The sequence below is a fragment of the Pongo abelii genome, chromosome 15 (assembly GCF_028885655.2).
Source record: "Pongo abelii isolate AG06213 chromosome 15, NHGRI_mPonAbe1-v2.0_pri, whole genome shotgun sequence".
Taxonomy (NCBI): domain Eukaryota; kingdom Metazoa; phylum Chordata; class Mammalia; order Primates; family Hominidae; genus Pongo; species Pongo abelii.
In genome coordinates, this window is record NC_072000.2 from 38,745,961 (window position 1) to 38,761,379 (window position 15,419).

General features: G+C 42.4%; 1 protein-coding gene across 4 annotated transcripts in view; it reads right to left on the reverse strand.

Moving 5' to 3' along the window:
• The window catches only part of PPP2R3C (protein phosphatase 2 regulatory subunit B''gamma), a 36,659-nt gene that overhangs the window by 20,546 nt on the left and 694 nt on the right, over nucleotides 1-15,419 (reverse strand). For 3 of the 4 annotated variants that reach the window (XM_054530017.2, XM_024231492.3, XM_063715558.1), the window contains exons 2-6: nucleotides 10,615-10,742; nucleotides 4,518-4,622; nucleotides 3,810-3,922; nucleotides 2,100-2,197; nucleotides 1,261-1,331 (exon numbers count right to left, since the gene is read on the reverse strand). In XM_054530017.2, the coding sequence (XP_054385992.1) occupies nucleotides 1,261-1,331; nucleotides 2,100-2,197; nucleotides 3,810-3,922; nucleotides 4,518-4,622; nucleotides 10,615-10,742 (515 nt within the window). The remainder of the gene's footprint in view (nucleotides 1-1,260; nucleotides 1,332-2,099; nucleotides 2,198-3,809; nucleotides 3,923-4,517; nucleotides 4,623-10,614; nucleotides 10,743-15,419) is intronic. The other variant, XM_063715559.1, reaches the window with a different exon arrangement.

The window sequence follows — 15,419 nt, forward strand, 5'->3', positions numbered from 1 at the left end:
TCACCGTGTTAGCCAGGATGGTCTCGATCTCCTGACCTCGTGATCTGCCCACCTCGGCCTCCCAAAGTGCTGGGATTACAGGCGTGAGCCACCACGCCCGGCGTCCTTGTCTACTGTCTCTTATTTAAAAAAAGAAAATAAATTTTACAAAATGGGGTTATAGAAGGTTAGCAAAGGGTAGGTTTGAAACGTTTTGATAGTTTAAAGTGAGCATTTTGACACCGTTGCTTTTCCTTTGGCATGTTTAATTGTGATTTTTAAGGGGCATCCTTGCAGTTTAAAATGACACCTTTAAAATAAATTCTCTCTCTCTTTTTTTTTGAGACAGGGTCTCCCTGTGTTGCCCGGGCTGGAGTGCAGTGGTGCAATCTCGGCTCACTGCAACCTCCGCCTCCCAGGTTCAAGCGATTCTCCCACCTCAGCCTCCTGAGTAGCTGGGATTACAGGCATGCACCACCACAGCCCAGCAAATTTTTCTATTTTTAGTAGAGATGGGATTTCATCATATTGGTCAGGCTGGTCTCAAACTCCTGACCTCAGGTGATCCGCCCACGTCAGCCTCCCAAAGTGCTGGGAGTACAGGCCTTGGGAATACAGGCGTGAGCCACTGCACCCAGCCAATACATTTTTTTTTTTTTTTTGAGACGGAGTTTCACTCTTGTTGACTAGGCTGGAGTGCAATGGCGCTATCTCGGTTCACAGCAACCTCTGCCTCCTGGGTTCAAGCGATTCTCCTGCCTCAGCCTCCCAAGTAGCTGGGATTACAGGTATTTGCCACCAAGCCTGGCTAATTTTGTATTTTTAGTAGAGATGGGGTTTCTCCATGTTGGTCAGGCTGGTCTCGAACTCCCGACCTCAGGTGATCCGCCTGCCTCATCCTCCCAAAGTGCTGGGATTACAGGTGTGAGCTACCGCACCCAGCATAAATTCTCTCTTAATGATGACTTGAACGCTGCTACTCCATGGGGGAATCAGTAGAACCTGTAGGATCTTATTTGGAATTGACATTCTCTTTTGTAATTTTGTTTATTTTAAATTTGTTTTTTGTTTCACTGGAAAGATGATGTTCAATTTTAAAAGTTGAAAGTGTACAAGTTGCTTTGTTACGGTAAAACTAAATATGTACACACAAACACACACAGACAGAAATAAAACAAAGTATTATGAGAATAGCCTGTAATCCCAACACCCAGTGATAACTACAGTTTACATTTTAGTGTCTATAAGAGTTAATATAATATCTATAAGGTTAATACTTACAGATTCCCGAAGGTACCCCTGCCCAGCGACATCATATAAACTGAGTCCTATTCTTGTTTGATGAAGCCAAACTGACAATAAACAAGAAAATGAAAGTCATTCTTAAGATCTATCATTCAGATATGAAAAAGGAGATAAAGAGCCAGATTTGAGACAAGCTAATCTAGTAACTCTAAAAACATTTCTTCTCACCACAAAATTGCTTGAAACAAAAAACCACAGAATGGAAGAGTTCAACAATTCTACCACGACTAAAGCTATAACAACATTGACGCCTTGAAGATACTGTTCTTACCGATTAAACTTGGTGTTCCACCAAACAGGGACAACTAGTATAAGGTTATGCCTTCAATGAAGCTGCTCTTATTTCTGAGGTTAATTACAGCAACCAATTATTAAAGACTGTATACAATAGGCTTTCACAGATTATTATGGCACTTGTAGGAATCATAAGTTCAAGCTGTTTAATTGATGCTCCTTGAAACTGATATTACAGCTGTGGGTTTTAAACTATCCTTTCAGTCAACTCAACTTGTAATATATTGGTAAAATAAAATTATCAGTAAATTAAAATTATTTCAAATTACCATACATTAAAACTCTTGGTTCAGCTCTTAATATTTCTAGTATACTATTATCTTTAAGACACATGAGGGTTTAAAAAATTTTTGTTTTTTTATGATAATCCAAGTTTATGTAACACATCTTGGTCAAAAGATAAGAAATTCTACTATTCAAACTTAGAGTGATTTCACATGGAAGAAATACTTATAAAAGCACAGACCAAAAACCTACTTGATTCCCAGATAAGGAGTTCAAGCACAGTAAAAATGAATCACCTTTTCTCATGACATAATTAAAGAACTGCATGATGGAAATTCTTCCATATGAATCTGTATGAAGGAGTTTAGCAAAGACTTTTGCTGTGAAAAATTGCCTAAGAAAAGAAAATAAAGATTTAAATGATCTGCCAACATAAAAGAAAATGACTTCTACATAAATTAGCAAACAATGGCATAAATTCATACAATTAAAAATGAAAGAACAATAGAGACTCCTTATAATTCAAAAACTTAAAATATTAAGTCAAACTTTTTTTTTTTTTTTAAAGAAATGGAGATTTGGCCAGGCGCATGGGCTCTTGCCTGTAATCCCAGCACTTTGGGAGGCCGAGGCAGGCACATCACAAGTCAAGAGATCGAGACCATTTTGGCCAACATGGTGAAACCCCGTCTCTAGTAAAAATACAAAAAGTATTTGTATTGGGTATTTATATTGTATTATATTGTATTTATATTGGCCCAGCCAATATTTGAGGCATTTAAAATGCTTAACATATTCTTTTGTTAATACAATAATACTTGGGAGGCTGAGGCAGGAGAATCACTTGAACCCCAGAGGTGGAGGTTGCAGTGAGCCGAGATTGCGCCACTCCACTGCAGCCTAGCAACAGAGCAAGACTCCATCTCAAAAAAAAAAAAAATATATATATATATATACATATATATATATAGAAACGGAGATTTGCTCTGTTGCCCTGACTGATCTCGAACTCCTGGCCTCAAGTGATCCACCTGCCTTGGCCTCCCAAAGCACTGGAATTACAAACGTGAGGCACCATGCCTAGCCTAAGTCATAAATGTTTGCATTCTTTTTTTTTAATTAAAAGTTTTTTTTATTTTGCAGAGATGGGCACGTGAGCCACCGTGCCTGGCCTTGCATTCTTTTTTGTTTGCTTTTGTCTGTCTTAAGGCTGAAAGTGTCATAAACTATATTATTTCTTTTTTTTTTTCCTTTTTGAGATGGAGTCTTGCTCTTTCGCCAAGCTGGAGTGCAGTGGCATGATCTCGGCTCACTGTAACCTCTGCCTCCGGGGTTCAAGCGATTCTCCTGCTTCAGCCTCCCGAGTAGCTGGGATTACAGGCACACACCACCACGCCCAGCTAATTTTTCTATTTTTAGTAGAGACGGGGTTTCACCATGTTGGCCAGGATGGTCTTGTTCTCTTGACCTCGTGATCCACCCACCTCGGCCTCCCAAAGTGCTGGGATTACAGGCATGAGTCACCACACCAGGCTATATTATTTATTTTAATAACTTCAAACCAATTTGATTTTTTGACTGTAAATAATTTTATTAAATTTCATTAGTAACTTAAACGGACTCAAATGTCATTCCATTTACTTCATTTAATATTTGAGGATTTGTTTATTTTTTTTTAAAGGTAAGGCCTTGCTCTGTCGCCCAGGCTGGAGTGCAGTGGCTTAATCACAGCTCATCCTCCTGGGCTCAAGCAATTCTCCCACCTCAGCCTCCTGAGTAGCTACAGGTGTATGCCCCCACACCCAGATAATTTTTTTATTTTTAGTAGAGACAAGATCTCCCTAAGTTGCCCAGGCTGGCCTCAAACACCCCAGCTCAAGCAATCCTCTCATCTCAGCCTCCAAAACTGCTGGGATTACAGGTGTGAGCCACTGTGCCCAGCCAATATTTGAGGCATTTAAAATGCTTAACATAACACATTCTTTTGTTAATTATATTATTCTTACTTGCACTTTGCTCCAGCCTTTTCACCAACCTTCAAAAAGTTTTCGTAATTGATCATCGCTTCTTCTCCAATCATAGGTGGTGTCTGGTGTTTGTCCAGCAAAAACCATAAATTCTTAAGAGAATTGTGGAAGTGAAGATGTTGTAAGTTAAAAACAACAAGATTTTAAAATGTAGTTAAATGTGTGCTTTCCACTAAAATGACAGTTTGTTGGCAGAGTCAATATTAAGATGAATCTCATGCCCTATTATCCTTTTGATTACTAACAATAAAAATAACATTTATTGAGTGCCTACTAAGCTTTTGATATACACTGCCTCTTTAATCCACATATCTCTATGATATAGTTAGCTATCCCTACTTTAGAGATGATAATCGAAGCACAGAGATGTTAAGTCCATTGCCTAAAGTCATATAGCAGGGCTGGGATTTGAACCTCTGTAGTCTGACCCTACAGCAGTGGTTCTCAACCTTGGCTGCACATTAGAATCACCTAGGGCCTTAAACAAAAATAATAAACAACACTATGTTTGGGGTATATGACCCATGCAAACTCAGCGGCTGCTTCTGGTGGGAACTGCTGCTTCAGAGCCTATGTAGTACCACTCTGTAGTATGGACTCCATTAGGCAGCAAGAAATCCTGCATGATTTAAGTAGTACAAATGAGAAATGGTTAACATCTAAAGCAACTTTTTGCTTTGTTCTTACCTGTAATTCTTCATTATCTAACAGTTCTCTGCTTTTTCTTTGTAGAAAGACAGCTCTTGATTCCTCTCTTAATTTCTGTAGTAAGACTTCATCTTCAGCAGGCAGCTGAAAATACAATGTAAATTTCTACATGTAAATTTTAGACTACTGGATCCTATAAAATGTATGTGGCCTCATAAAATAACTGTATGCCACCACCTCAAATTATTTCTTGTATCTCACCTTAATTGTGCTTAACATTTGTTTAACAAAAACTGATCCACAGAGAATCGGTGATCAGAAAGGCTGGATCTCTGCCCTGAAAAAGCTATTCTAAAAGCTAGTCTAGTCCAAGTTTCATTTTATTTTCTTAAAGCACTGTGTTTCTATTGTCACCTTAGAATGATACAGAATTGGCTGGGCGTGCTGGCTTCCTTAGAATTATATAGAATTGGCTGGGGGCAGTGGCTCACACCTGTAATCCCAGCACTTTGGGTGGCCGAGGCAGGCAGATCACAAAGTCAAGAGATCAACCATCCTGGCCAACACTGTGAAACCCCGTCTCTACTAAAAATACAAAAATTAGCTGGGCATGGTGGCATGTGCCTGTAGTCCCAGCTACTCAGGAGGCTGAGGCAGGAGAATCGCTTAAACCCAGGAGGCGGAGGTTGCAGTGAGCTGAGATCGTGCCACTACACTCCAGCCTGGTGACAGAGTGAGACTCCATCTAAAAAAAAAAAAAAAAAAAAGGATATAGAATTAAATGAGGATTAACTGGAGACTGACAGTTTCAAAACCACCTTTGCAAAATTATAACAGTGACAAAATGATGACAGTGAAAGAGATCTGACCTAACCAACTCCATCTTGTTTTTAACCTCCAATCTGCCCTTGGTCATTCCTGGGCATGGGCCAAGATATTAATAAATTTGGAAGAAATTTAGTTTATGACTTAAATGATAATAGTTCATCCCAAAACTAAACTGCCTTTGTAAAACTAATGAAAGGACACCAGGTCAGGAGGATGAGAAGGACCAGAATTCTGCTAAGATGCAGGCCAGTTAAATGATTAGCAGTTATTATTCTGGAGGTCACAAAAATTTGCAACATCCTCAATTACTCCTGTAAATAACATCACTATTGTAGTACACAGGACTGGCCTTTTGAGATGTCTTTTCAGGCTTTTGCACTTCTGACTACCCAATGGCCCCTCTCAGACCAGCCACTCCTCTGTGGCCCCAACCCAGAAGCAGACTCAGCACGCAAGGACCAGGACTGTTTTTCTATATCCCTGTGATTCCATCCCCAACCAATCAGCAGCACCCATTCCCTAGCCCCCTGCCTACTAAACTATCCTTGAAAAACCCTAGCCTCCAACTTTTCAAGAAGGCTGATTTGAGTAATAATAAAACTCCTGTCTCCCATTTACTTGGCTCCATGTATATGAAATTATTTCTCTCTTGCAATTCCCACCTTGATAAACTGGCTCTATCTGGGTAGCAGGCAAGAAGAACCTGTTGGGTGGTTCTTACCTGTAATTCTTCCTGTCCAGCAAAAACCATTTATTCTTCTTGTCTAGCTTTAGGAAAGCATGCCTGTTGAGATTGGATCACCTTTCTTCTTGGAGGCAGTCAAGGCAGTGCCTATTATGTTGGCCTCCCAGGCAAGAGGGTTTGCCAACTGGGGTGATTTCCATGAGCAGAGCTTTAGAATGACTCACTCCAACCTGACTTAGAACAATTTGCTTTATTTCTTCTTTTTTAAATTAATAATACAGGCAGGGTCTTGCTATGTTGCCCAGGTTGGTCTTGAACTCCTGGGCTCAAGCAATCCTCCCACCTTGGCTTCCCAAAGTGCTGGGATTACAGGCATGAGCCACCACACCCAGCCAGAATAATTTACTTTAAAGAGTTCTTCTTTCTTTTCTACATCGTAGCCCCATTGAATTACCTTGGTAAACCTTACGTCAAAACTTGGGGTTATGGTTTTCATCTTTCATTTCCAGGAACTAAGATGCCGTCCCTCCCATCAGAAGGAACAGAGTTAAAGGAGTATAAACCAAAAATAAAATTCTAAGGCCCCCCAACCATCTGAATGGACTTCCTCCTCAGTCAGCGCCCTTAAAATTTAACCTGAGAGACTGTTTCAGGGCATGATGGGAAGTGGGGGTCAAACATGCCTCGTTATACCTCTCTGGCATTAACATCAACACAGACTTTAAGTCTAATAAGAAACATTTTGCAACCTATTCTCTCAAGCCTGCTAGCTAAAAGCTTCATCTGCATGATAAAACCTTGGTCGCTACAGCCTCTTATCTTAACCCAGACATTCCTTTCTGTTTGATCCCAGGTCTTTAGACAAACTCAGCCAAGTGTCAACCAGAAAACATTTGAATTTACCTGTAGCCTGGAAGCCCCGCTTCAAATTGTCCCACCTTTCTGGATCAAACCAATGTATTTCTCAAATGTATTTGATTGATGTCTCATGCCTCCCTAAAATGTATGAAACCAAGCTGCACCCAAACCACCTTTGGCACATGTTCTCAGGATCTCTTGAAGGCTGTGTCACAGGCCATGGTTACTTATATTTGGCTCAGAATAAATCTCTTCAAATATTTTACAGAGTTCGACTCTTCGTCAACAGAAGAAACATTAGGAGGTTGGGATGGGGCTGGAGTTGGGGCTGACTGACATTGTGTTCTAGTGGCTAGTTAACCAGCTAATCAGCCAAGGAGAGAAGTGGTGACTCAAGATAATAAGTGTTTTCTCTGAAGCAGTGGGACCATGGAGAGGAAGAAGAAGGGAAAGGACTTTTTTACAAATCCATAGCTGCAGACAGGAAACCATCTAAGATCTAGAGGTGGCCAAAGAGAGAAGTGACACGAAGAAAGGAAAAAAAGGAGATTCCCTCAGGAACCAGAAAAAGAAGGCAAAGGTTTGGTCCTGGAAGTACAAGAAAGTTCAGTCCTGGGCTCAGGAACAGGGTCACACCATTCCTATCCAAGAGCTGTTAGGAATGAGACAGAGTAGGAATGGGGGCTTGGGTCAGCTCACTCCCACTACGGCACTCTTTCATGCATTTCCACTGATCACAAAACCCACACCACTACCTCACTGACACCATAATGTCCGAACCATGCCTTTTACTCAAAAGAATTCCAGTAACTAGCCTTAAGAGATAACCAAAGTTGTGAAGTGAGTGTCCTATCTGGGGAAGGAATGCTGAACAACTGATTTACAGCCTTGTTGCCTCTAGCCAGACCAGGTGGCCCGCTGCTCAGGATAACCACAGCAACCAGATAATGCTGACCTGCATACCCTACCTGATCTGCTTTGCCCAGCCCAGCCTGCATACCCCACCCTAATATCAATTCCTGATTTTTTTTTAAAAAAGCCCTACCAGCTCTTTTCAGAGAGTCAGGTGCTCTCTCTCCCTTTTGCATTGAGAACCCAAGAACCTATGTTCGATAACAGTAAGATATTATTTAAGAATCCAGGTTAAATGAGATAAAGAATACAAAGGGCTCTGCAGTGCTTAGACACTCAATAAATGTCAATTCCCTTCTCTCTCCCCTCGGCTATCAAAAATATTCAGTTATTTAGCTGCCTCTGTTTAAGGAAAGTGTGAAATGCAAAAAGCAGTAAAGGTATGTATGATGTAATCCCATTTAAAAAAATACACAGATACCCACAGAAATATGTAGAAGGAGTCATACAAAATGTTCTGTTTACATTGTTGGGTGACGTTGTCACGGGAAGAGATCAACTTGTTTAGCCATATTTTTTCCTTTTCTACAATAAATATGGGCTAGGATTACAGGCATATGATTCTTAAAAGGTTGAGAAGTATACAGTATTATAGGAAGGTTTCCAATAAAAAATGTTCAGTTGAAAAAAATTTGCACTTGAAGAAATATTTCAGTATCTGGATAACTCACTTATAAAAATACCTTAATCTGTAAGAACACCAGCTAAATCAATGTTTACTATACTTGCAAATAACGTTGTAATTAATAGAGTTAGAAGGTAATAGGTTCAAGGGACATCCAGCTAAGATTCCAGTTAACTTGTATAGTGGTTACATTTTCCATAATACTGAATAGGTATTTTTTGGTATACTTCACTTTCAGGTATAAATAGCTTTTTATTTTTATTTTTTTTAAATAGACAAAATAGACCTTAAGAAAAAAAAAATAGACCTTTAAAAAAAAAGATGGGGTGGGCCAGCATGGTGGCTCACGCCTGTAATCCCAGCACTTTGGGAGGCCGAGGCGGGTAGATCACCTGAGCTCAGGAGTTTGAGATCAGCCTGGCCAACATGGTGAAACCCGGTCTCTACTAAAAATACAAAAACTAGCTGGGTGTGGTGGCGCACACCTATAATCCCAGCTACTTAGGAGGGCTGAGGCAGGAGAATCGCTTGAACCTGGGAGGCAGAGGTCGCAGTGAGCTGAGATCGTGCCATTGCACTCCAGCCTGGGCAACAGAGTGAGACTCCATCTCAAAAAAAACCAAAAAGATGGGATGTGGGGTGGTCTCACTATGTTGCCCACGCTGGTCTCAAACTCCTGAGCTTAAGAGATTCTCCCTCACGCTCTCAGAGTAGCTGGGACTATAGGCGAATTGCCCTACCATTGCCAGGTTGTAAACAGCTTTTTTTTTTTTCTCTTTTTTTTTTTTGAGATAGACTCTCGCTCTGCCACCCAGGCTGGAATGCAGTGGCATGATCACAGCTCACTGCAGCCTCAAGCTCCTGAGCTCAAGCGATCCTTCCACCTCAGCCTCCTGAGTAGCGGGGACTACAGGTGCGCACCACCATGCCCGGCTAAGTTTTTTTGGAGAGACGAGATCTCACCAAGTTGCCCAGACTGGTTCTCAAGCTCCTGGCCTCAAGTGATCCTCCTGATCTGATGGCCTCCCAAAGTGATAGGATTATAGGTGTGAGTCACCGCGCCTGGCCAACTTTTTTTTTTTTTTTTTTTGAGACAGGGTCTTTGCCCTATCACCCAGGTGGACTGCAGTGACCCTACCACGAATAGCTTTTCTTGAGGTCTATTTTGTCTATACGTCCCTTCATAGCCATTTTCAGAGTTTTGGCACAAGGAAACAAATAGTCAAGTGAAATTCCTTTTTTGTTCGTTTGTTTGTTTGAGACAGAGTCTTCCTCTGTCACCCAGGCTGGAGTGCAGTGGTGTGATCTGGGCTCACTACAACCTCCACCTCCTGGGTTCAAGTGATTCTCCTGCCTCAGCCTCCCGAATAGCTGGGATTACAGGCACACGCCACCACGCCTGGCTAATTTTTGTATTTTGAGTAGAGACAGGGTTTCACCATGTTGGTCAGGCTGGTCTCGAACTCCTGACCTCATGATCCACCCACCTTGGCCTCCCAAAGTGTTGGGATTACAGGCATGAGCCACCATGCCTGGCCTCAAGTGAAATTCTTTAAGTTTTTCATAATCTATTTTTCGGTTTAGCCTTGAGCAAAATTTTAAAACTTTATAACAAAGTGTTGTATACCTGACAACATAATCCAATAGAATACTTACTACTAATATCTATAATAAAAATTAGAAAGAAAAAGCCCACAGTTTAACAACTTTGTGTTTACATACCCACTTAAATCTAAACTTGGGATTTTATTGGGCTCAAAATGTTTTATAATAGTGATAAGATCAATTACAATAAAATAATAAATATATAAAATTTAAAATATAATTCTCTATTTTTAAAACATAAAATTCTGGTCCTATTTTTAAAACTACTTTTTTCTGGGGGTGGGGGGACAGGGTCTAACTCTGTTGCCCAGGCTGGAGTGCAGTGACACAATCACGGCTCACTGCTGCCTCGACCTCTGGGCTCAAGTAATCCTCCTGCTTCAGCCTCCTGAGAAGCTAGGACTACAGGCATGCATCACCATGTGCAGCTATTTTTAAAAAAATTTTTTTTAGAGATGGGATCTTGCTATATTGCCCTGGCTGGTCTCAAATTCCTGGACTCAAGTGATCCTCCCGCCTCAGCCTCCCAAAGTGTTGGGATTACAGGTATGAGCCACCCTGCCTTGCCAAAAATTATATTTCATTTTTAAACTCTGCAGGACATTTGATTAGACACTACTTACCCTATAATAAAACCGGGGAATGGTCTTATAGAATTCATTTGTGTTTTTTCTACCTCCTTTCCATTCGGAGTAATATTTTGTAAATAAATCCATTTCTTCATCTTTTAATTCTTGTTCACTTTTTTTTTCTGGTAACAAAACAGATTAAGGGGAGCACTTTTAAAATCAAACAGTACTTTTACTCAGGTCATCCTATATATTATATTAATAGTTTAATTAAAATAGTTGCAGTGCCAAAAAGGCCTTCACAATTGTGCTTAGACACTGAGCATATTAACTTTTCTGAAATACCAAGAATCACTACCTTCTACTGAAATGAAGCAGCCTCCTCTACATCTTCAACCATTTCTCAGCATGCTCCCTCTACTGTTTATTACTAAAAGCTAGTCTCTTCCTCAAATCATTACCTCTCCTACAGAACTCTGTAGAGTGCTCCTAATTCATTCAATGAAAAGAATTTACTGAGCACCTATTATGTACAGAGAACGCTGTAGTAGACACAGAATGAGGGGTGAGCAAGACAGCCCCAGCCCCTGACCTCATGGAGTTTCAGCCTCATAATCACTGTTTCTCTACCTAATGTAGAGAAAACAAACAAAAAAACTCATCCTCTGTCTGAAGCTCAAAACTCAGGGCTCTATTATCCTGCAACTCGCCTGCTATTGGCATGTGGCTGTCTCATTCAGCCAATTCCTCCCCACTTATTTGTGGACTATGGTGACTGGTACACAGTGTTCTTCACAAGGTCCTGCAGTCATTTAGGATGAATAAACATTTATGTGGGTGACCATGGGTCCTGCAACTCTAAAGACTTTCACCTCTAGTTCATTCTGCCATTTGGTTCTACGGCAAGATCACAGATTTTACTTGATCCTTTTCTGAAATCTTAAGCTCAAATATACTCTCAGATCATCCTTTCTGGTAATTCAAAACCTCACTGCCATAACATTTCCACTTCAGCCTCACTGAGCTCTTGAATTCTGTGATCTATTTTCTCAAAAATTATTTTACTCTTTCTGGTCTCATTTCCTTCCCAACAAGCCTGTAATTGTTTCCTTGAATTCCTTTTATGACTGCATTTCTGCTGCATCTGTTAATTTCTTTTTTTTTTTCTTTTTGGAGACGGAGCTTCACTCTTGTTGCCCAGGCTGGAGCGCAATGGCACGATCTCAGCTCACGGCAACCTCCGCCTCCCAGGTTCAAGGGATTCTCCTGCCTCAGCCTCCTGAGTGGCTGGGATTACAGGCATGTGCCACCACGCCTGGCTAATTTTGTATTTTTAGTAGAGATGGGGCTTCTCCATGTTGGTCAGGCTGGTCTCGAACTCCTGACTTCAGGTGATCTGCCCACCTCAGCCTCCCAAAGTGCTGGGATTACAGGCATGAGCCACCATGCCTGGCCTATTATGTTAATTTTTAACCTTAGACCAAACCTATAAGTTAATTTCTTTACTATGGCTCAGTGCTGTTGTAGAAAACTGCAAAATTTTTCAAGTAAAGTCAAGACTGACAACTGACCACTGAAGTTAACAATATAGCGGTCACTGATGATTCTTGACAAGCAGGAATTCGAGACGAGTACAGATTTAACCAACAACTGTTTTAACAAATATTGCTATAAGGGGAACAGAAAAATGAGGAATGGCTAGAGGTGGAAATTAAGTCAAGAAAGTTTAAGATGGGAGAAATACCAGCATGTTTATATGCTGATGGGAAAGATTAAAAAAAAACTGATGATGCAGGAGAAGGGACAACTGCAAGAGTACATCCTTCAGCAGGCAAAAATGGAATCTACTACAAAGGATAGGATCTAGTACACTGATGAAGGAACCAGACTTAAGCAGGTGCTCTACAACCTATATAATTTACTTATTTTATTATTTCTCTCCACACTAAAGTGTAAGTTCTACAAAGACAGAGATTTTTGTGTGTTCTGCTATAAGCTACAACAGTACTTGGCACAAAACAGGCATGCAATAAATACCTGCTAAAAGAATGCAGTGGGTTCAAGAGTTAAGGGGTCAAGAAAGCACATAAAGTACAAGTACAGGTACCTTCTTTTTTTTTTTTTTTTTTGAGACTGAGTCTCACTCTGTCACCCAGGCTGGAGGGCAAGTGGTGCGATCTTGGCTCACTGCAACCTTCACCTCCTGGGTTCAAGTGATTCTCCTGCCTCAGCCTCCTGAGTAGCTGGGATTACAGACACTTGCCACAATGCCTGGCTAAATTTTGTATTTTTAGTAGACAGAGCGTTTCACCATGTTGGCCAGGCTGGTCTCAATCTCCTGACCTCAGGTGATCCACCCACTTCAGCCTCCCAAAGTGCTGGGATTACAGGCATGAGCCACTGTGCCCAGCCAAGTACAGGTAACTTCTTTGAGAAGTTTTCCTATGAAGAGTGCAGAGAAATGCAGCAGAAGCTGGAGAGGGATGTGGGATCAAATGACTTTTTTTTAATTTTTTTTGAGATGTAGTCTCGTTCTGTCGCCCAGGCTGGAGCGCAGTGGCGTAATAGCTCACCGCAACCTCCGCCTCCTGGGTTCAAGCAATTCTCCTGCTTCAGCCTCCCAAGTAGCTGGGATTACAGGTGTGCACCACTGTGCCCAGCTACTTTTTGTATTTTTAGTAGAGACGGGGTTTCACCATGTTGGCCAGGCTGGTCTTGAACTCCTGACCTCAAGTGATCTGCCTACCTCGGCCTCCCGAAGTGTTGGGATTACAGGTGTGAGCCACAGCGCCCAGCCCAAATGACTTTTTTTTTTTAAGACAGGGTCTGGCGCTTGTCACCCAGGCTGCAGTATAGTGTCATGATCATAGCACACTGCAGCCCCAAACTCCTAGACTGAAACAACCCTCCCTGCTTCAGCCTCTCGTGTAGCTAGGACTACAGTGGTGCACAACCACCGGGGCTAATTTTTCACTTTCTATTTTTGTAGAAACGGTGTTTCACTATGTTGCCCAAGCTGGTCTCAAACTCCTGGCCTCAAGCGATCTTCCCATCTCGGCCTCCCAAAGTGCTGGGGTTACATGAATGAGCCACCGGGCCTCCCAACACCACTCCCCCCAACCACCCACCTTTTAAAAAGATGGGTGATATTAACAGCACATTTGTGCTGGTGAAAATGATCCAGTAGAAGGAAAATCTGATGATGTAGGAAAGAAAGGAAGGAAGTCAGTGAATACAGGGAAAAGAATGCAATCTAGTGGTGGAGTGGAGGGACTCTTAAATAGGAGCATGGACAGTCCTTTTTTTTTTTTTTTTTTTGATACGGAGTCTCCCTCTGTCCCCCAGGCTGGAGTGCAGTGGCGCAATCTCGGCTCACTGCAAGCTCCGCCTCCCGGGGTAACGCCATTCTCCTGCCTCAGCCTCCTGAGTAGCTGGGACTACAGGCACCCGCCACCGCACCCGGCTAATTTTTTGTATTTTTAGTAGAGACGGGGTTTCACCGTGGTCTCAGTCTCCTGACCTCGTGATCCGCCAGCCTCGGCCTCCCAAAGTGCTGGGATTACAGGCTTGAGCCACCGCGCCCGGCATCAGTTCATCATTTTAACAGTGAAGCCAGAGTATATGGGCAACTAACTGTGGGGTTGTGGGGCTGAAAGAAATGTTAAGGGGGACAGGTGAGGTTCTCCTCTGACTGCTTCTCCTTTTTTTTTTGAGACTGAGTGTCGCTCGGTCGCCCAGGCCGGAGTGCAGTGGCACAATCTCGGGCTCACTGCAAGCTCCGCCTCTCGGGTTGAAGGTATTCTCCTGCCTCAACCTCTGGAGTAGCTGGGACTATAGGCGCCCGCCACCACGACCGGCTAATTTTTTCGTATTTTTAGTAGAGACGGGGTTTCACCATGTTAGCCAGGATGGTCTTGATCTGCTGACCTCGTGATCCGCCCGCCTCGGCCTCCCAAAGTGCTGGGATTACAGGACTGAGCGACCGCGCCCGGCCGACTGCTTCTCCTTTCTTAATGAGATATATATTAAAATCCAAGTTCATCAGCTTAAAGAAGCGGGTAGGACAGACTACAGGTGTAGGAGATGAGAAGAATGGAGTGTAAGAGTGTTGCCTGGGTACGGTGGCTCACGTCTGTAATAGCAACACTTTGGGAGGTGGAAGTAGGAAGACTGCCTGAGGCCAGGAATTCGAGACCAGCCCAGGCAACATAGCAAGACCTCATCTCTACTAAAAATAAAAAATTAGCCAGATGTGGTGGCGTGTGCCTGTACTTGTAGCTGCTCAAGAGGCTGGGGTAGGAAGATCACTTGAGCCCAGGAAATCGAGGTTGCAGCGAGACGTCACTGTGCCGCTGCACTCCAGCCTGGGCAACACAGGGAGATACTGTATCAGAAAAAAAAAAAAGTGTATTTAGGAAAACACAGATTGGCAGTTTGGGAGATGAAAATTGAATGTAGGAGAATGAACGTCCAGGAAAACAAGGTAGACATGACCAAAATACCTTCTTTAGATTAATGGACTTGTATTAAAAGTGAGATAACTCGGCGGGGCGCGGTGGCTCACGTCTGTAATTCCAGCACTTTGGGAGGCCGAGGTGGGTGAATCACAAGGTCAGGAGTTTGAGACCAGCCTGGCCAATATGGTGAAACCCCGTCTGCACTAGAAATACAAAAATTAACCGGCCGTGGTTGCGCGCGCTTATAGTTCCAGCTACTCCAGAGGCTGAGGCAGAAGAACCGCTTGAACCCAGGAGGCAGAGGTTGCAGTGAGCCGAGATGCTGCCACTGCACTCCAGCCAGCCTGGGCGACAGAGCAAGAGACTCCGTCTCAAAAAAAAAAAAAAAAAAAAAGTGAGACA